Genomic DNA, 22,859 nt, shown 5'->3' with positions numbered 1-22,859 from the left:
AAAGCCTAAACTAAAAAGATAAGAAATAACAAGTGTTGGCAAGGATAGGGAGAAAAAGAAACCCTCATAACACTGTTGTTGGAAATGTAAATTGGTACAGCCACTTTGAAAAACAATATGTTTTAATTCTATTTAAAAATAGAATGCTTATATGATCTAGTAATTTCACTACTGGGTATTTACCCAAGGAAAATGAAAACCCTAATTTGAAAAGATATATGAACCTTATGTTTATTGCAACATTAGTTATAATAGCCAAAATATGGAAGCAACCTAAGGGCCCATCAACAGATGAATGGACAAAGAAGATATGAGATATATATAAATACACACAAACACACACACACACACACACGAAATTTTCACAGCTATTAAAAAAAAAAAAGACGAGATCTTGCTATTTGTAACAACATGGATGGACCTATAGATTATTATGCCAAGTGAAATAAGTCAGACTGAGAAAGACAAATACCATATGATTTCTTTCATATGTAGAATCTAAAAAAATAAAACAAATGAGTAAACAAAAAGTAGAATCAGTTCTGTAAATACAGAGAACAAACTGATGGTTTCCAGAGAGAAGGGGAATGGTAGGGGGAGGGGTGATGGACAAAATGGGTGAAGGGAAGTGGGAGATACAGGTTTCCAATTATGGAAAGGGTAAGTCACGTTAATAAAAGTCACAGCATAGATAACATAGCCAAAGATATTGTAACTGCATTGTATGGTGACAAATGGTAGCTACGCCTGTGACAAGCATAGCACAATGTATAGAGATGTTGCATCACTGTTCATACACCTGGAACAAATGTAAACTATCCTTAAAATGATTTTTTAAAAAAGAAAACAGAAATACTTCAAGTAAACAAGCTCACTCTATATCCAAGAACTAAAAAGAAAAGCAAACTAAGGCCAAAGTCAGCTGAAGGAAGGAAATAAAAAAGACTAAAGTGGAAAGAAATAAAATAGACACCAGAAAAAAAATAGGAAATATCAGTGAAATGAGTTGTTTTTCTGAAAATATAAAATGTACAAACCTTTATCTAGACTACCTAAGGAGGAAAAAAGGGGTTTCAAATAAATAAAATAAAAAATGAAAGAGCAAACATTGGAACTGATACCACAGAAATCATTGGATCATAATTGTATCATTGATCATTCACTATGAATGATTATATGCCAAAAAGTTGGATAACCTAGAAAAAATGGATAAATTTCTAGAAACATACAACCGACAAAAACTGAATCAGGAAGAAATAGAAAACCTGAACAGACCAATAATAAATAAAAAATTGAATCAGTTATCAAAAACCTTCCACACAAAGAACCCTAGGAACAAATGGTTTCATTGGTGAGTTATACCAAATATTTAAAGAAAACTTAACATCAATTCTTCTCAACTGTCCAAAAAATTGAAGAGGAGGGAACACTCCCAAGCTCATTTCATCTGGCCAGATTTACTCTGACACCAAAGCCAGGTAAAAACACTACAAAAAAGTAATAAAACCAGTCTAACATTCCTGATGAATATAGATGCAAAAACTCTCTACAAAATATTAGCAAACTAAATTCAACAACACATTAAAAGTATGCTACACCGTGATCAACTGGGATTTATTCCTAAAATGCAAATATGGTTCAACATATCCAAATCAATACATATAATACACTAAATTAATACAATGAAAGACAAAAATCATATGATATTCTCAATAGATGCAGAAAAATCATCCGACAAAGTACATCTATTAATGATAAAAACCCTCAACAAATTTTGTATAGAAGGACAATAATATGGACCACATATGACAAACCCACAGCTAATATCATACTCAACTATAAAAGGTTGAAAGCTTTTCCTCTAAGATCAAGAATAAGACAAGAGTTTCCACTCTCACTATTCTTATTCGACATAGTTCTGAAAATCCTAACTAAAATAATTAGGCAAGACTAAGAAATGAAATGCATCCAAATTGAAATGGTTAAGTAAAATTGTCATTATTTGCAGGTGATATAACCATAGAGCAAATCCTTACTCAGCCAAAACCTTTTGGAATTAATCAACAAATTCAGTAAAGATTCAAGATATAAAATCAACATACAGGGGTGCCTGGGTGGCTCAGTTGTCTGAGCGTCCAACTCTTGATTTTGGCACAGATCATGATCCCAGGGTTGTGGGATTGAGCCTCACATTGAGCTCCATGCTCAGCATGGAGCCTGCTTGAGATTCTTTCTCTCTCCCTCTGCCTCTCTCCTCCACTCTCTCTCTCTCTAAAATTAAAAAAAAAAATCAAAATACACAAAACAGTTGCTTTTCTATACACAACAACTAAATATCAGCAGAAGAAATAAAGAAAATTATCTCATTCACAATATCTCTAAAAAAATGTAGGTTTAGTTCAAAATGGTGGCAAAGGAAGACCCTGAATTTACTCCATCTCAAAGATACAACAAATATACAACCATATATGGAATAATTTCCTCTGAAAAAAACTAGGAAACTGGTTGAACAGAGCATCCACAACAAAGGACAAAAAGGACAACATTGAGATGGGTAGGAAAGGCAGGACATCATCTGGCCAAGTAAGCCCCACCCTGGGTGTGGTGATCCACAATTGGGAGATCTCAAAAATATGGAATTTTTTCCTGAGAAGTAAGGGATGTGTGCTCCACATCAGGGACTACAACCCTTAGATTTTTCACAAGCCCCCTAAATACTAGTCTTTGAAAAACCAATGTGAAATATGTCCAGGAAAACCATTGAACTCTAGGGAATATGAACCCATTCTTATAGGGTTTATGGCAGACTTGCTCACCCTGGGAGCCAAGGCAAAATAACAACATGAAAAGAGCCTAGACCATATGTGAAGAAAATCTACTTATTAATTTTAAATTGCCTGCCAGAACTTTCCCAGGGATGGAGACACTAGTGGATGCCATATTTGTGACCTCATTCTAACTTGCTAAGGTTGGCACTGGCATGTGACATTTTGAAACTATCCTTCTAACTTTTGGGAGACAGTGTGCATAACCAGCTGAGAACCCTACCAATCCTTGTAATACAAATACATAGCTGGGTCAGGCAATGGTTCAGCCCACCTCCATGTCCCAACACAGCCATGTGTCACAGTCAGGCTGACACCAACCCTACCCAATCCCACAGTGCAACCCTTCTACCACATACACACTCCACAACAGCAGACAGGTGTGTGCAGCCCACATAGGAGAAAACCTTTGAGCACGCCAACTCTAATAGTCAGAGGACATTGCATTCCTGGGCTCCAAGTGACATCTCCTAAAAAAGGCTGCTCCTTCAGGACTAGGAAAGGTACTTAATCTGACCAATAAATAGAAACAAACAGAGCCAGGGAAAATGACGAGACAGAGAAATACATTCCAAAAGATAGAACAAGATAAAACATCAAAAAAAAAAGCATTAATAAAACAGAAATAAGAAATCTACCTGGTAAAGAGTTCAAAGTAATGATAATAATGATGTGCAGTGGACTCAGGAGAAGAATGGATAAACACAGTAAGATCCTCAACAAAGAGATAAAAAATATAACAAAGTTCCAAACAGAAGTCATAGAGATGAAGAATACAATAACTGAACTAAAAAATATAGTAGGGGTTCAACAACAGACTGGCTGAAGCTGAAAATCATATCAGAGAGCTAGAAGACAAGCAATAGAACTCATCCAGACAGAGCAGCAAAAAGAAAAATAATAATAATAATAATAATAATAACAATAATAATAAAGATAACTTAAGGGACCTTTGGGACATCAATTGTAATAACTTTTGCATTACAAAGAACCAGATAGGAAAAAGAAAGGGCCAGAAAACTTATTTGAAGAAAGAATGGCCGCAAACTTCCGTAATCTGAGGAACAAAACAAACATACAGATTCCCAGGAAGTTACACATATGATGAAACCAAAGAGACCCAAACCAAGACACATTATAATTAAAATGATAAAAGTTAAAGATAGAAAGAAAGAATCTTAAAAGTAGCAACAACTTATTACATACAGAGGAAACCTCATAAGGCTATAAGCAGACTTTTCAGCAGAAACTTTGTAAGCCAGAAGAGAGTGGCACAACATATTAAAAGTGCTGGAGGAAAAAAGTTCCAGCCAAGAGTTCTCTACATGGAAAGATTTTAATTCAGAACTGGAAGAGAGATAAAGAATTTCAAATACAAGCAAAAACTAAAGGAGTCCATCACCACTAAATCAGACTTATAAGAAATGTTGAAAGGTCTTAAGTGGAAAGAAAAAGGCCGTAATGAGAAGAAAATTATGAATGGAAAAAAAATTCCCTGGTAAAAGCAAATATATACTAAAGTCAGTAAACCAACCATTTATAAAGCCAGTATGAATATTAAAAGACAAAACTAGTAATCAATAATATCGACAATAATTACTTAAGGGACACCCAAAATAAAAGATGTCAAATGTAACATCATATACACAAAATATAGAATGGGGAGTAAAAATGTAGTTCTTTTAGAATATATTTGAACTTAAGTAATCATCCACTTTAAATAGACCTCTATATACATAAGATGCTTTGTATGAACCTCGTGGTAATCACAAACCAAAAACCTATAATAGATCCAAAAAAATAAAGGAAATCAAGTATAACACTAAAAAAGTCATCAATTCACAAGGAAAAAGAGCAGGAGAAAAAGAAGGGAAAAGAGAACTACAAAACAACCAGAAAGCAATTAATAAAATGACAGTAAATACATTTAAGTATAATAATTACTTAAAATGTAAATGGATTAAATGCTCCAATCAAAAGACATAAGAGGTCTACATTGATTTAAAAAAAAAAAAAAGAGGGGCGCCTGGGTGGCGCAGTTGGTTGGGCGCCCGACTTCAGCCAGGTCACAATCTCGCAGTCCGTGAGTTCGAGCCCCGCGTCAGGCTCTGGGCTGATGGCTCAGAGCCTGGAGCCTGTTTCCGATTCTGTGTCTCCCTCTCTCTCTGCCCCTCCCCCGTTCATGCTCTGTCTCTCTCTGTCCCAAAAATAAATAAATAAACGTTGAAAAAAAAATTTTTTTTAAATAAAAAAAAAAAAAGATTCATCTCCATGCTGCCTAAAAGAGACTCCCTCCAGGCTGAAAGACACATACAGACTAACAGGAAACGATGAAAAAACTTTCTATAGCAGACTTCCCTGGTCCAGCCAGTGAACAGAATTTTCATTCCAACATTTGAGCATATTTAAAGCTAATTATTGGAAAATTGATTTTCCTTACTACAAATATTTGCCAGAATCTGCCATTACAGAAAGAATTTAAACAGTTTATTAACCTTCAGCAAACCATCATCTTTAAGATGTATGCTTGGAATTTATTCCTCTTAGTTCTTTCATTTCTACCCCCTTTCCAGGACAGTAAGAATTTTTTTATTCACTGTATACTCCAGTTTCTATAAACATGACAAGCATATAAGCTCTGTGCTCTCATTATTTGTGAAACAGGTGAATCATTACCATATACTTGCTAAAATCCTAAACTTTTAATTCTTTTACATATAGTAGATAGAAATACATTAAAATATATTCTATAAATTCATTGCAACAGCTCATATAAATTTCAGCAATCAGTCCACTGTAAAAGTGCATATGTAAATTATATTTCTTGGGTTTCTGAAGAGTTCTTTAAAAACAATATTAGACTTGGGACTCCTGGGTGACTCAGTTGGTTAAGTGTCCAACTTCAGCTCAGGTCATGATTGCACGGTTTGTGGGATGGAGCCCCACATCAGGTTCCTGCACTAACAGCTCAAGAGCCTACTTGTGCATTTCCCTATCCCTCTCTCTCTGCTCCTTCCCTGCTCATGCTCGCTCTCTCTCTAACTCTTTCTCTCTCAAAATAAATAAATAAATAAAATTTTTACTAAAATAAAACTGTTTGGGAAACTTTCTTCTGGTTTCTGGTTTAGCATGTAAGGAGCTTAGAACCATAACTGCCATTTTCACAGAAAGAGAAGAGCGGAATGAATTGAAAGCCAACAACTCTTTCTTTCGTCTCTCAGAGAACTGAAGTCACAGAGCAAACCACAGCCCCCATAATTAGAGAGATAGAAAAGTGGATACAGAGAATTAAAACTTACCAGAACAGAAGCTTATGTGCATTTTCCATGAGAACAAGTACCAGGGTAATTGACAAATTTCAGGAAACTCAATATAAATTCGAGAGTTAAAACCTAGAAATTAAGAAAAAAAGTCTTAGGGGTGCTTTCACACTACTATGAATTTTACTTCCTGGAGTGCTAACAGGTTTTTACAATGATTATTAGGAAGAAAATCCTTTCATAGGTCCAGCAGAAAGAGATGAGAGTAGTCATTTTGAAATATACCCAGATCAATCTGTTCTTAACAAAGCCTGCCCTCAAAAGAAACTATATCACCAGAACCTAACCAACTGAGGTTTTACCAGGGCCAGAGTGACCAGGTGAAAGTGAAATACCCAACTCTAGCCTGATCTAGGTTTCCACATGGGGGAAGGAAAATTGCCCAACTCCAGTCTCCTCTAGACTCTTGTCTCACCTAAGGGTGGGAGAGGGGAGTACTGAGAAACAATTTGTGAAGGTCATAGCCCTTCAAGGGGCACAGTATCACTAACAACTGATATCTAATCATAGGACTATAAAATGATTTCTCTGCCCCCCACACCAAAATATTACAAAAGGGGAATACAACTGGAAGAACTGCGTGTCTCAGACCTTATTCAAGAAGTCATCTTGAGGTAAATCCAAAGGCATTTGGGAATATAAAAGCAAAGAAATCAGAAGAAATTTTCACTTCTAATAGCTACTGTTAAAGTGAAAAATAAAAACAGCTTAACCCCTAGCAAGAGAAACAGAAAATCTCACACTAAAGATTTATTTATCTCAATTCCTTTAGCCCATTACATCATGCTCAGCTTTCAGTACAAATTTATAAGATAGTTTGTACCCTTTGACCAACATTTCCCCATTTTCCCTACCCCTTAGCCCCTAGTAATCACCACTGTATTCTCTGCTTCTATGAAATCAGCTTTTTTTAGATTCCACATAGAAATGATAACATATATTATTTGCCTTTCTCTGTCTGATTTATGAAACAAAAAATATCTATGACAAACAAACTTGAGGGAATGTGTTACTAGTATAAAAGCCTTACAAAAAAATGTTAAAAGAAATTTTTCACTTATATTGAACAGTAAAAAACTGAAAGCTTTTCCTCTAAGATAAGGAACAAGGCAAGGATGCTCACTCCTGCCATTTCTATTCAATATAGTACTAGGAATCTTTACCAGAGCAATTAGGCAAATAAAAGAAATAAATGGTATCCAAATTTTAAAAAATTATCCTCATGCACAAATGAAATGATATTGTATGTAGAAAACCCCAAGACACCACCTACAACTCTTAGAAGTAACAAAAGAACTGAATAAGTTATAAAACACAAAATCAACATACAAAAACTGTTGCATTTCTATACACAAACAACACTATTCAAAAAAGGAACTATGAAAACAATCCCATTTATAATAACTTCAAAAGAATAAAATGCTTAAGAATACAAATTAACCAAGGAGATGAAAGATTTGTACACTGAAGACTACAAAACATCGATGAAAAATTAAAGAAGACACAAATAAATGGAAGAATATCCCATGTTTGTGGGTTGAAAGAATATTGTTAAAATATTCATACCACCCAAAGCAATCTACAGATTCAATAAAGTCCTTATAAAAATCCTAAAGTCATTTTTTACAGAAAGAGAAAAACAACACTAAAATACTGTTTAAAGAAATTCTTACAACAAAGATTAAAAATTTTTAAATAGAAGAAAATGAAAGAATGAAAAGAAGGAAGGAAGAAAGGAAGGAAGAAAAAAAACTCTAAAAGTCAGATGAAACCACAAAAGCCTGTGAATAGCCGAAGCAATTTTGAGCAAGAAGAACAAAGCTGGAGGTGCTCTTCCTGATTTCAAAATATATTACAAAACTACAATAATTTTTTAAAATGATACTGGCATAAAAAGACCTGTAAACCAATGGAAGAGAATACAGGACCCATAAATAAGTCCATCCAGATAGAGTGAACTGATATTTCACAAAAGTTCTAAGACTACATAGTGGAGAAAGGATAGTCTCCTCAACAAATGGTGTTAGGAAAACCAGAAAGCCACATGCAAAACAGTATGTATATAGAGAGAAAAATCTATTCAAAATAGATTAAAGATTCAAACATGAGACCTGAAACTATAAAATTCATAGAAGACAGAGGAAGAGCTTTATGACATTGGTCTTCTTGGCAATGATATCTTGGATATGCACCAAAGCACAAGCAACAAAAGCAAAATTAGACACGTAAGACTGCATCAAACTAAAAAGCTCACAGCAAAAGGAACAATCAAGAGACTGAGAGGACAGCCTGCAGAATAGGAGAAAATACTCAATAAAGGGTTAATATTCAAAATATATAAGAAACTCACGCAACTCAATAGCCAAAAATAATAATAAACCAATTTAAAATCAGGCAAAAGATCTGAATAGATATTTTTCCAAAGAAGATATACAAATAACCAGGAGGAATACAAAAAATGTGTTCTCTATCACTAATCATAAGAGAAATGCATATCAAAACCACAATGAGGGGCGCCTGGGGTGCTCAGATGTTAAGCATCTTACTCTTCATTTCAACTCAGATCATGATCTCACAGTTTTGACATCGAGCCCCAAGTTGGGCTCCACACTGGGTATGAAACCTGCTTAAGATTGTCCCTTTCCCTCTCTCCCTGCTCCTCCCTGCATGCATGCACGTGTGCACACGTGCACGGGCGCTCTCTCTCTGTCTCTCAAAAATAAATAAATAAATAAATAAATAAATAAATAAATAAATAAATAAAATGTTAATTAAAAAAACAAAACAACAGTGAGATATCACCCCACGCTTGCTACAATGTCTGTTATCAAAAACAAAAACAAACAAAAAAAGACTGAAAATACATCTAGTAAAGGGAACCTTTGTATGCTTTAGGTATGCATGTAAATTGGTGCAGCCATTATGAAACCCAATATGAAGTCTTCTCAAAAAATTAAAATTAGAACTACCATATGATCTAGTATGTCCACTTCTGAGCATATATCCAAAGGAAATAATATCAGGATGTTGAAGAGATATCTGTACCCCCAGGTTTACTGCAGCATTTTTCACACTAGCCAAGATATGAAAACAACATAAGTGTCTGTCAGTCAGTTGATGAACAAAGAAAGAAATTGTGGTGTGTACATTTATAAAGGAATATTTATTTTTGAGAAACAGAGAGACAGACAGACAGAGTGAGAGCAGGGAAGGATAGAGAGAGACAGAGACACAGAATCCAAAGCAGGCTCCAGGCTCAGAGCTGTCAGCATGGAGCCCAACACGGGGCTTGAACTCAACAACTGTGTGACCATGACTTGAGCCAAGGTCAGATGCTTAACCAACTGAGCCACCCAGTGCCCCTATATATAAAGGAATATTATTCAGCCTTATGAGTATTAAGTGGGGCACTTGTTTTAATGAGCACTGGGTGTTATACGCAAGTGACAAATGACTAAATTCTACTCCGGAAATCAATATTGCACTATATGTTAACTAACTAGAATTAAATAAAAATTTGAAGAAAAAAAAGGAACCTATTCCATTTGCAACAATATGGACAAACCTGAAGAACAGAATGCTAAGTCAAGTGAGCGAGACACACAAACACCAATACTGTGTGATCTCATTTACCTGTGGACTATAAAAAAGTTGAACTCAAGGAAGTAGATAGGATAATGGTGGTTGCCAGAGTGAGGAGAGCGAGGGGAATGGACATATTTTGGCCAAAGGGTACAAAGTTTCAGTTATAAAACGAACAAGTTCTAGAGACTTAATGTAGAGCATCGTGACCATAGTTAACAGTAATGTACCATATACTTGAAATTTGCTGAGAGTAGATCCCAAGTGATCTTCCCCCATCTCCCCCCCCAAAAAAGAAGGTAACTATGTGAGATGGTGAGTAGGTTGATTATCTTGTGGTGGTAATCAATTCACAACGTATATTGTATCCAAACATTGCACTATACATTTTAAATTATACCATTTTTCTTGATCATTCCTCAATAAAGGTAAAACACACACACAAGAAGAAAATGTGATACATACAGAAAATGAATCATTATTCTGAGAAGGAAATTTTGCCATTTGTGACAACATGGATGAACATTATGCTAAGTGAAATAAGCCAGACACAGAAAGACAAATACTGCATGATCTCACTTATATATGGAATCTAAAAAAGTCACCCTAATAGTAACAGAGAATAGAATCATTGTTACCTGGGGCTGGTGCAGAAAACAGGAAGTTGTTGGCTAAAGGGTACAAAGTTTCATTACACAAGATAAATAACTTCTGAAGTTCCACTATACACAGAGTACTATAACTAACAATACTATATCATATACTTACAAGAGGCTAAGAGGATAGATCTTACACTAAGTATTCTTACAATAATGACAACAACAACAACAACAGTAATAATAATGGAGATGGGAAGAAATTTTGGTAGTTGATAGCTAGGTCTATGGCCTTAATGATGATGATGGTTTTACAGGTATAGACCTGCCCCCAAACATATCAAGTTGCATATATCAAATATGTATAGCTTTTCATATATCAGTCATAGCATAATAAAGTGGTTAAAAAACAAAAATAGATTAAAGAAAGTGTCTCTTTATTTTAAAAAAGTGTCTATCAAAATATTACAACAATGAAAGACATTATATAATTACAGTATCTCCAGTATGCAACCCCCATTGTATTAATGACTGTAGCCATTGTGCATCAATAGCTGCTATTATCTCCAAAAGAGAGACAACTAGACATTATGCGCCCTCCTGACCAAACACCTACACACAACACCAACTACAGTGCAGCTAGCTCCGGGAATCAACCAGTCTCTGAACCTAGCTGGCAATCTGTCAAAATATGAAGGACACAAGAACATGTTGAATTCTCCAAAAGTATGCAATCAAAAAAGTATAAACTGTGGGAAACATGGCAGCTTAAATATCTCAAGTTCTTTAACATAAAATTGTAAAGAAAGGATTTGGAAAGACATGGAGATTTAAAGGGAATACCAAAAATTATAAGAAAAAAGCTAAACTTTAGTGTCTAGGCATGAAATCCAGGTAACAAAACTATTTTCCAAAACAGGGATGAGATTCACGAATAACTAGAGAAAGTCTTCTAATTCATTAGAATTAGTTCTAAATGTTATCAGACAACATAACGTCAAGCAATCTTTTGATCATAATTTCTATTTTTGAAATACTGGTTCATAAAAAATCACGGTATTATCCACTGGCAGGATAGTAGTAAATTAGATTGGAATCTACATCTACAAAAGACACTTCTGAATGTCATTGTTTCAGATTTTTAATACTGCCTTAAAAAGGCCTGTTACTCTTCAACTATCTCAGTATACTTTGAAATATAAAATAATTATAATTGGAACACTTATTGTAAATCTAAGTAGATAATTCCTAAGGCAGTATTTGTTTAGTCAGAACATATTTTCATTTCAAATATATAACTAAAACTTCTCACAAAGTCAGAACACAACTCATAGTTTGAAAAGAAACTTCAGTGTTTAAATCTTAACATTCAGTAAAATAAACACTACACATTAGGTTGCTCTGGAATATAAATCACTCATTTAAGTAAATGGGATATCATTCCTAACTTGTGTTAAAAGTGAAGAATTCCTTTTTTATGTGAAGGCTTGACCAAAACCAGTTAGTCCTATTACGGTACAAATCAAACTCTACTTACACAACACATTTATTAGAGATTTGGATACAGATATAACTACAGTTGGAAACTAGATGCTCCTTAGCTTGGGGGCAGTGAAAGAAAAAGGCATACTATGGATCAGGCCCCCGTTTTTGTTACTTTATTAATAACAATGCTTACTTTATTTAATTAAGAATGTGTCTTCCACTGGAAATACTCTTCTAATTTAATAATGCTAGACAGTGGGGAAAAAAAGATGGGCCCACTTTTTAAAAAATTCATACTTTATAAAGTTATGTAACCATATTGATTAGGTATAGAATGACTCTTCATTTTATGCTCTGAAGACAACCAATTTTTTTTATGTATTGACTTGTCAATTCATCTTTCACAAGTGATTAAGAAAGATGAACAAATCTTCTGACTTTACAAATAAGAATATGTGAATAAGAATATATATATTCTGAGAAGTTATGTCCCATGATCTGACTTATACTTCTGATTTATAATGTAACTAAATTTTTAATAAACTGCATTAATTTTACATTTTAAACTTAAATCATCCTTGCTATATACTGTTCTCATTCACTTTACTTTCAATTTTTACATTTCTATAAATACTCAAAAAACAAAACTCCTCAATTTAAAACCAACTTACATTGGAGTTCTGAGGTTAGAGTATAATTTTTAAGATATTTTGTTAAAATGTAAAAACCCTGAAATTACAAACAAAAAATTTGTAATTTTACAATATATATCTAATTTTTTTAAATTCTGAATTGTTTTTATACAAGTAATCAAGTGTTATTTTTTTCAAATTAAACTCCTTTATAGGCTAGAAGAAGGTGTGTGGTTTTGCCCATTAAAAACCAATATAAATATCATTTTTTTTATGCTGGCACTTCAACTATTTCAAAGTAGTCATTTGGTAGAATCACATAGCCTCTCTCTGATATGTCGTCCTTCTCCTTCTGGAAGTGAACAACCTCCTTTAATTTTTCAAGTTGTCATTCTTGTCTTCTGCATCAGTGCTGTGTGGTCTTAAGCTTCTTTCGGAGTTTTTCAACCTGTTGTTCTAGCTGATGAATCCTTTTTCTCTGGTGCATTGTATCCTCCACAGTATAGTTGTGGTCACATAAAACCGAGAGATTATCAGGGGTCTGAAAGGGAGGCATTAGTAATCCAATAGCAGCATCAACCTGGGAAATGGGAGGTGTTAAAGGAGGCAGGGGAAGCTGTTCTTGTGGCTCCAGAAGATCTTCCTTCTTGTCATGTGGCTCAGTACGGAGAAATATCATGGGCACTGCATTCTCTTTCAGCAACTTGTTGTTGCACTCCCTCTTAAAGCAGTCTGGAGTAAAGTGTTCTGAACAAATACTGCTATACTTGGTGGGTTTAAAGTTTTTTCTTCTGATAGCTGCCTCCCATTTTTTACAAAGACTGGGTCTTGAATCAGGAAACTTGTGGAAAGAAACAGGCTTATCCTTATATCGGATCTTGCAGCCGTAGGTGGAATAGGACTGCACCATCCTTCCAGTTTTCAGTCACTTCACTTCTGCTGCTCCAGCAGGCAGAAGCTATCAGTGTTGTCGCACTGGGCTTTGACACCCTCGCTTCTTGTGTAGCTTTGGTCACCAGATACAGTGATGATAACCTCTCTCCGGTGACTAATGTGTCCATTTTGTTGTTTGCATTAGCAGAAGAACCATAGCCATCGCCCATCTCCAAGATGGTGGAGGCAGCTTCACCCTCATCTCTCTTTTCTTATCTTTCCTGTTCTTCTTTAATCTACCAAGCTTCTTTCAACAACCAGACCAAACCACTCCTGGGATCCAGCAGCTTTTATTTGATTTTTTGGTATTGTTTTAAATTTTTTAATTTTTATTGGTTTTACTCTTTAATTCCTTTTCTTCCTTCAAAGTGATGAAACAAAAGAATTTACCCCAAGAGAAAGAACAGGAAGAAATGACAGCCAGGGACTTAATCAACACAGATACAAGAAAGATGTCTGAACCAGAATTTAGAATCACTATAATTAGAATACTAGCTGGGGTTGAAAATAGATTAGAATCCCTTTCTACAGAGATAAAAGATGTAAAAGCTAGTCAGGATGAAGTAAAAAATGCTATAGCTGAGCTGCAATCTCAAATTTATGCCACGGTGGCCAGGATGGATGAAGCAGAGCAGTGAATCATATATGTAGAGGACAAACTTATGCAGAATAATGAAGCAGAAAAAACTATTGAAACTTAGGCAAAAGAGCATTATATAAGAATTAGAGAGCTCAGTTGCTCATTTAAAAGGAATAACATCAGAATCATAGGTGTCCCAGAAGATGAAGAGAGAGAAAAAGAGGTAGAAGGGTTGTATGAGCAAATCATAGTGGAAAACTTTCCTAACCTGGAGAAAGACCCAGACGTCAAAATCCGAGAAGCACAGAGAACTCCCATTAGATTCAACAAAAACCAACAATCAACAAGGCATATCATAGTCAAATTCACAAAACACTCAGGCAAGGAACGAATCATGAAAGCAGCAAGGGAAAAAAAAAAAGTCCTTAACCTACAAGGGAAGACAGATCAGGTAAATAGTAGACCTATATACAGAAACTTGGCAGTCCAGAAAGGAGTGGCAGAATATATTCAATGTGCTGAATTGGAAAAATATGCAGCCAGGAATTCTTTATCCAGCAAGGCTGTCATTCAAAATAGAAGGAGAGGGGCGCCTGGGTGGCTCAGTCAGTTGAGTGTCCGACTTTGGCTCAGGTCATGATCTCACGGTCCATGAGTTCGAGCCCCACGTCAGGCTCTGTGCTGACAGCTCAGAGCCTGGAGCCTGTTTCAGATTCTGTGTCTCCCTCTCTCTCTGAACCTCCTCCATTCATGCTCTCTCTCTCTGTCTCAAAAATCAATAAAGGTTAAAAAACAAATTTAAAAAAACAAAACAAAACAAAACAAAATAGAAGGAGAGATAAAAAGTATGCCCAGACAAACAAAAATTAAAGGAGGTCATGACCACTAAACCAGCTTTGAAAGAAATTTTAAGGGGGACTCTCTGAGGGGAGAAAAGATGAAAAAAAAAAAAAAAGACCAAAAGCAACAAAGACTAGAAAGGACCAGAGAACACCACCAGAAACTCCAACTCTACAGGCAACACAATGGCAATAAATTCATATCTTTCAGTACTTACTCTAAAAGTCAATGGACTAAACACTCCAATCAAAAGACATAGGGTAACAGAATGGATAAGAAAACAAGATCCATCTGTATGCTGTTTACAAGAGACCCATTTTAGATCTAAAGACACCTTCAGATTGAAAGTAAGGGGATGGAGAACCATCTATCATGCTAATGGTAATCAAAGGAAAGCCAGAGTAGCCATACTTCTATCAGACAATCCAGATTTTAAAATAAAGACTCTAACAAGAGATGAAGAAGGGCATTATATTAATTATATTATAATTAATTATATCATAATTAATTATATCATAATTAAGGGGCCTATCCACCAAGAAGATGTAATAATTGTAAACATTTATGCTCCGAATGTGTAGCACCGAAATATATAAATCAATTAATCACAAACATAAAGAAACTCATTGATAATAATACCATAATAGTAGGGGACTTCAACACCTCACTTACAACAATGGACAGATCATCTAACCAGAAAATTAACAAGGAAACAATGGTTTTGAATGACACACTGGACCGGATGGACTTAAAGATATATTCAGAACATTTCATCCTAAAGCAGCAGAATATACATTCTTCCCCAGTGCTCATGGAACACTCTCCAGAATAGGTTCCATAGTAGGACACAAGTCAACCTTCAAAAAATACAAAAAGATGGAAATCATACTGTGCATATTTTCAGACCACAACGCTATGAAACTCGAAATCAGCCATAAGAAAAAATTTGGAAAGATAACAAATACTTGGAGACTAAAGAACATTCTACTAATGAATGAATGGGCTAACAAGAAGTTAAAGAGGAAACTAAAAAGTACATGGAAGCCAATGAAAATTATAACACCACAGCCCCAAATCTCTAGGACCGAGCTAAGGTGGTCATAAGAGGGAAGTATATACCAATCCAGGACTTCCTAAAAAAGGAAGAAAGGTCTCAGATACACAATCTAACCTTACACCTTAAAGAGCTGGAAAAAGAACTGCAAATAAAACCCAAGCCCAGCAGAAGACAGGAAACTATAAAGATTAGAGCAGAAATCAATGCTATCAAAACCAAAAACAAAAAACAAAAAAAACAGTAGAACAGATCAATGAAACCAGAAGCTGATTCTTTGAAAGAATTAACAAAATTGATAAACTCCTAGCCAGTTGATCAAAAAGTAAAAGGAAACTACCCAAATACATAAAATCAAGAATGAAAGAGGAGAGATCACAACCAACCCAGCACAAATGCAAATAATAAGAGAATATTGTAAGCAATTATATGCCAATAAAATGGGCAATCTGGAAGAAATGGACAAATTCCTGGAAACATATAAACTACCAAAACTGAAATAGGAAGAAAGAAAATTTGAACAGACCCATATCCAGTAAAAAAATGGAAATAGTAATAAGAAATCTCCCCCAAAAACAAGAGTCTAGGGCCAGATGGCTTTCCAGGGGAATTCTACAGAACATTTAAAGAAGAGTTAACACCTAACCTTTTGACTCTGTTCCAAAAAATAGAAATGGAAAGAAAACTTCCAAACTCATTATGAAGCCAGTACTACCTTGATTCCAAAATGAGACACAGACCCCACTAAAAAGGAGAACTACAGACCAATTTTCCTGATGAACATGGATGCAAAAATCCTCAAGACACTAGCCAACCAGATCCAACAATACATTAAAAGAATTATTCACCACGACCAAGTGGGATTTATACCTGGGATGCAGGGCTGGTTCCATATCTGTGAAACAATCAATGTGATACATCACATCAATAAAAGAAAGGATAGGAACCATATGATCCTCTCAAAAGCTGAAGAGGAAGTATTTGACAAAATACAGCATCCTTTCTTGATAAAAACCCTCAAGAAAGTAGGGATAGAAGGATCATACCTCAAATCATAAAAACCATATATGAAAGATCCATCGCTAATATCATCTTCAAAGGGGAAAAACTGAGAACTTTCCTCCTAAGGTCAGGAACAAGACAGGGATGTCCACTCTCACCACTGTTATTCAACATAGTATTGGAAATCTTAGCTTCAGCAATCAGACAACACAAAGGAATAAAAGGCATCCAAATCGGCCAGGAGGAAGTCAAACTTTCACTCTTTGCAGATAACATGATACTCTACATGAAAAAAATTCCACCAAAATACTGCTAGAACTGATCCACGAATTCAGAAAGTCACAAGATATAAAACCAATGCACAAAAATGGTTGCATTCCCATACACCAATAATGAAGTAGCAGAAGGAGAAAACAAGGAATCGACCCCATTTACAATTGCACCAAAAACCATAAAATATCTAGGAATAAACCTAACCAAAGAGATGAAAAATCTATATACTGAAACTATAGAAAGCGTATGAAAGAAATTGAAGAAGACACAAAGAAATGGAAAAACATTCCATGCTCCTGGATTGGAAGAACAAATATCATTAAAATGTCGATACTACCCAAAGCAGTCTACATATTCAATGCAATCCCTGTCAAAACAACACCAGCATTATTCACAGAGCTAGAAAAATCCTAAAATTGGGATGGAACCATAAAAGACCCCAAATAGTCAAAGCAATCCTGAAAAAGAAAACCAAAGCTGGAGACATCACAATCCCAGACGTCAATACATATTACAAAGCTCTAATCATCAAGAAAGTATGGTATTGGCACAAAAATAGACACTCAGATCAGTGGAACAGAATAGAGAACCCAGAAATGGACCCACAAACATGTGGCCAACTAATCTTTGACAAAGCAGGAAAGACTATCCAATGGAATAAAGATAGTCTCTTCAGCAATGGTGCTGGGAAAATTGGACAGCGACATGCAGAATAATAAACCTGGACCACTTTCTTACACCATACACAAAAATAAACTCAAAATGGATGAAATACTTAAACATAAGACAGGAAGTCATCAAAATCCTAAAGAAGAGGGACAGCTGGGTGGCTCAGTTGGTTAAGCACCAACTTCGGCTCAGGTCATGATCACACATTTTGTGAGTTCAAGCCCCTGTGACAGCTCAAAGCCTGGAACCTGCTTTGGATCCTGTGTCACCCTCTGTCTCTGCTCCTCCCCCACTCATTCTCTCTCTCTCTCTCTCTCTCTCTCTCTCTCTCTCTCTCTCAGAAATAAAATAAACATTAAAAAAAAATTTTTTAATCCTAGAGGCAAAAGCAGGCAAAAAACCTCTTTAACCTCAGCCACAGCAACTTTTTACTCAACATGTCTCCAGAGGCAAGGGAAACAAAAGCAAAAATGAATTATTGGGACATTATCAAAATAAAAAGCTTCTTCACAGCAAAGGAAACAATCAGCAAAACTAAAAGGCAACCGACAGAATGGGAGAAGATATTTGCAAATGACACAGCAGATGGGTTAGTATCCAAAATCTATAAAGAACTTCTCAAACTCAACACCAAAAAAATAATCTGGTGAAGAAATGGGCAAAAGACATGAATAGACACTTTTCCAAAGAAGACATCCAGATGGCAAACAAATACATGGAAAAATGCTCAACATCACCCATAATCAGGAAAATACAAATTAAAACCACAATGAGATACCACCTTACTCCAGTCAGAATGGCTAAAATGAAAAACTCAAGCAACAACAGATGTTGGTGAGGATGCAGAGAAAGAGGATCTCTTTTGCACTGCTGGTGGGAGTCACTCTGGAAAACAGTATGGAGGTTCCTCAAAAAATTAAAAATAAAACTACCCTACGACCCAGCAATTGCACTACTAGGTATTTATCCAAGGGATACAGGTGTGATGTTTTGAAGGGGCACATGCACCACAATGTTTATAGCAGCACTATCGACAATAGCCAAAGTATGGAAAGAGCCCAATTGTTCATTGACAGATGAATGGGTAAAGAATATGTAGTATATACATACTATGGAGTATTACTTGGCAATTGGAAAGAATGAAATCTTGCCATTTGCTACTATATGGATGGAACTAGAGGGTATTATCCTAAGCAAAATTAGACAGAGAAAGACAAATATCATATGACTTCACTCCTATGAGGAGTGTTTTAAGATACAAAACATGAACATAAGGGAAGGGAAGCAAAAATAACACAAAAACAGGGAGGGAAGTGCACGTGGGTGGCTCAGTCGGTTCAGTGTCCAACTTCGGCTCAGGTCACGGTCTCACAGTTCATGAGTTAGAGCCCCACATCGGGCTCTGTGCTGACAGCTCAGAGCCTGGAGCCTGTTTTGGATTCTGTGTCTCCCTCTCTCTCTGCCCCTCTCCCACTCATTTTGTCTCTCTCTCTCAAAAATAAATAGAAACATTAAAAAAAAAAAACAGGGAAGGAGACAAAACATAGGAGACTCTTAAATACAGAGAACAAACAGAAGGTTGTTGGAGGGGTTGTGAGAGGGAAGATGGACTAAATGGGTGAGGGGCATTAAGGAATCTACTCTTGAAATCATTGTTGCACTATATGCTAACTTGGATGTGAGTTTGAAAATTAAAAAAAAACCTAAGAAAATAATAATAATAAAATTTTTAAAAATTAAATTAAAAAATAAAAGTAAAGAAATGATCTCTATAAAACTTAGATTTCTTGGAGGGCAAAAGATAGAAGGAAATGCCTATGTGACATAGAAAGAGAGAGAGAAGTGGGGGTAAGAACTGGAAACCAAAGTGAGAAATTATGACTTACAGGAATTTGTGTAATCTTAGAAACTTCCTCAGTAAAGGAGATATGGCTTTGAGCCTAAATATACTGGACAGTTAGAACCAAGATTCAACTTCCTTATTGTCAGTTGATGATTTCTTTTTATTTCACCAAGAAAGTAAAAGCACCAAGAGATAACTTCTGCATTTTCCCACCACCATATGTCTTCCCCTAATTTTACCTTCCTCTGCCTTCTCTTCATTTTCTGGTTTAAAGTTAGCCCTCCACGAGGTGTCATGGTTGCCTCGAGAGACTAGTAGGAGTTTGCACCTGTGGTGGAGAGAGTCCAAGCCCACATCCAGGAGGCTGCGTCTTGGGAGGAGATGACTTCTCCGATTCCTCGGTGATGGCTGCATCTGGGAGTGTTATGGCTCAGAAAACCTGGGAATGGGCCAATAACGTGCAGGAAGCATGTTGTTCATGATATCGATGAAATCTAGAAATGCAAGAAACAGCAGCAAGAAATTCTGATGGCGAAGCCCTGGACTAATGATCGCCATTGCTTTAAGTACTGCAAAATCTCAGCATTGGCCCTGTGCCAGATCAGGAAGCAACTGATCTGAAGTGATGACCTAATGCTAGGAAAGGTGGATGGTGAAACCATGATCATTATAGACAGTTTTGCTTTGCACTGAAACCCGAGTAAATAAGTGCTCAGGCTGCATATGAGTACATGGCTGCATATATAGAAAATGCCAAACAGGTTGGCCTCCTTGGAAATGCAATTGGCTGGCATTATAGCCAACCTGGCTGTGGCTGCTGGCTTTCTGGGATTGATGTTAGTAATCAAACACTGAAACAGCAGTTCCAGGAACCATTCCTAGCAGTAGTAATTGACCCAACAAGAATAATATCTGCAGAGAAAGTGAATCTTGGAGCCTTTGGAACACACCCAAAGGGCTACAAACATGCAAACAATATTATGCCTTACAAGTGTCATATTTCAAATCCTCCTTGGATCGCAAATTGTTTGAGCTTTTGCAGAATAAATACTGTGTGAATATGATGAGTTCCTCTAGCTTTCTTCCGAATGCAAACTATACCACTGGTCAGGTCTTTAATTTGTCTGAAAAATTAGAACAGTCAGAAGCAAGCCCAGCTGGGATGAGGGAGTTTCATGCTGGGTTTGGAAACACATGACAGAAAGAAGACAAACATGCCAAGGCTAAAGTGACAGATGTAGTAAAACTACCATAGAAGCTACCCATGGATTGATGTCTCAGGTTATTGAGGATAAACTGTTTCACCGAATTAACATCTCTTAAACAATCACTAAGTAGTACTTGTGACTGAAAGTCAGTGTGAGAAAAATACTCAAGGAACACTTTTAAAGCCAGTTACCAAAATTCTGATTTTAACTAGAAGGTGCTCTGAAGTATTCCGATTATAACATCCTGTAATAAAACTCTTTAAAATGAAAAATAATGTAACTAGATTTCATCCCCACTCACTTGTTAAAGACTTCACTGCTGAAATGGAACATTGTTTCTTGCATCATGAATCCCCACTACTAAACAAACTACCCATTTTACACAGAAATATGCTGTCATATTCTCAGGAAAAACTCTCCTCTTTAGCTCACTGCCCCATTTATCTACCCTATAGAAGAAATCCTCATTTATTGTTATTCACTATCTCTACTTTTCTCTTCTGCCTTCTTTTTGTTGTTGTTGTTATTTTTTTCTGAGCAAGTTCTTTACTGATGTTGTTTTAATTTATTATAAAACACTTCAGACATTAAAATATACAAATAAAAGTATAACTTTTTTTTCTCTTTTCAAAGCCAGGACCTCATTTTTTAAAGACATATGTTCCTCAAAACGCTATCACTGCAGAATGAAGTGCAATCCTGATGAACATGCAATTAAATACTGTGCTGACTGGACCATCTGCTGCAAACCAAAGAGAATTCAATTTAGGGAAAAAAAGTGGTGAAAAGTCTATCTCCACCTTCTTCAGATTCTGGGAAAAGAAACTAAAAATGTTTAAAACTCTTTTCTATATAAGAATAATTAATATGATGGATAAAGGAAATTCATGATAATTATATGTTTAAATGACAAGGTTAAAGTAAATATGAATTTTATAAAGGCTTACACTCTATTTTCATGTGTGTGCTTTTACATTAATTTCTTTAATTTATATCTACACCCATGTTGTTGTTTCACCTATAGTACTATATCCCAGCCCCACAATTTACTGTCTGACCTTGAGCAAGTTCTTTACTCTCTCTATATATCAGTTTCCTTATCTACAAAATGAGATAACAATGATACCTACATCATGGTGTTATGGGGATTATATTACTTAGTATGTGTAAAGGTCTTAAGCAGCACCTGACCCCGTGTATGTTCTATATGTATTAACTATAATTTCATGGAGCCAGAGAATGTGACCTGTTCTATAGCTTTTGGAATTTATTAAAAAATTCTTTGTGATCTAAGTTAAAATTAATATTTGCGAAAATTCCATGTGTTTTTTAAGTAAGGTATATTTTCCATTTATGAGATATACAACCTTATAAAACACAATATATTTATTCAGCACTATTCTACTGCAGTAATCTAGGACTGGGACACTGGTACTGAGGGCTAAGAAGAAAGAAGATATTCAGGATGGATTTCAAAAATAAGATTGACAGAATTTAATGGCTATATGATATAATAAGAAGAAAGTATGAAAGATGATACTGTGATTTCAAGGCTGACAAAGAAATGGGTAGCAATACAATTCACTAAACTAGAGAGGCCAGAAGAGAAGGTAGGTTGGGAGTGCGGGGAGTGTCAATAAAGAGATGTTTTAGCATAATGGAGTCATGCAAGGGATATGGATATCAGTTCACTGGACATATTTTTAAGAGTCTAATTTTTTTTTTAATTTATTTTTGAGAGAGACAGAGCACGAGTGGGGGAGGGGCAGAGAGAGAGGGAGACACAGAATCCGAAGCAGGCTCCAAGCTGTCAGCACAGAGCCTGATGCGGGGCTCGAACCCATGAACCATGAGTTCATGACCCTACCCAAAATCGGATGCTTAATGGACTGAGCCACCCATGCACCCCAACTTTATTCTTTTAATAAATGAGCCTAATTCCTATTATGAACCTCATTCCCCTTCGTCACAGAAACTTAAACTCAGTGTATTCAGAGTTGTTTCCCTAGAATTATTT

The 22,859-nt window shown here is 35.7% G+C and overlaps 2 protein-coding genes and 1 pseudogene across 2 annotated transcripts; 2 read left to right on the top strand and 1 right to left on the bottom strand.

Moving 5' to 3' along the window:
• Positions 1 to 12,711: 12,711 nt before the first annotated feature.
• LOC109262197 (THAP domain-containing protein 1-like) lies at positions 12,712 to 13,350 on the bottom strand. The gene is given in 1 exon segment (XM_053900681.1): positions 12,712 to 13,350. A coding segment is annotated over 1 exon segment (639 nt).
• Positions 13,351 to 20,038: 6,688 nt separating this feature from the next.
• On the top strand, positions 20,039 to 20,957 carry LOC109262196 (COP9 signalosome complex subunit 5-like; annotated as a pseudogene).
• A 275-nt stretch (positions 20,958 to 21,232) lies between these two features.
• Positions 21,233 to 21,627, top strand: LOC109262152 (beta-defensin 131B-like). Its single transcript, XM_019440571.1, has 2 exons — positions 21,233 to 21,237; positions 21,480 to 21,627. Exons 1-2 carry the CDS (start codon positions 21,233 to 21,235, stop codon positions 21,625 to 21,627), a joined length of 153 nt encoding a protein of 50 aa, XP_019296116.1.
• Positions 21,628 to 22,859: the final 1,232 nt, after the last annotated feature.

This window comes from Panthera pardus, unplaced genomic scaffold, assembly GCF_024362965.1.
Source record: "Panthera pardus isolate Hobbes unplaced genomic scaffold, ASM2436296v1 HiC_scaffold_13, whole genome shotgun sequence".
NCBI lineage: Eukaryota > Metazoa > Chordata > Mammalia > Carnivora > Felidae > Panthera > Panthera pardus.
Note: the sequence above shows the minus strand (reverse complement) of the source record. Positions and strands in the feature narration are given on the sequence as shown.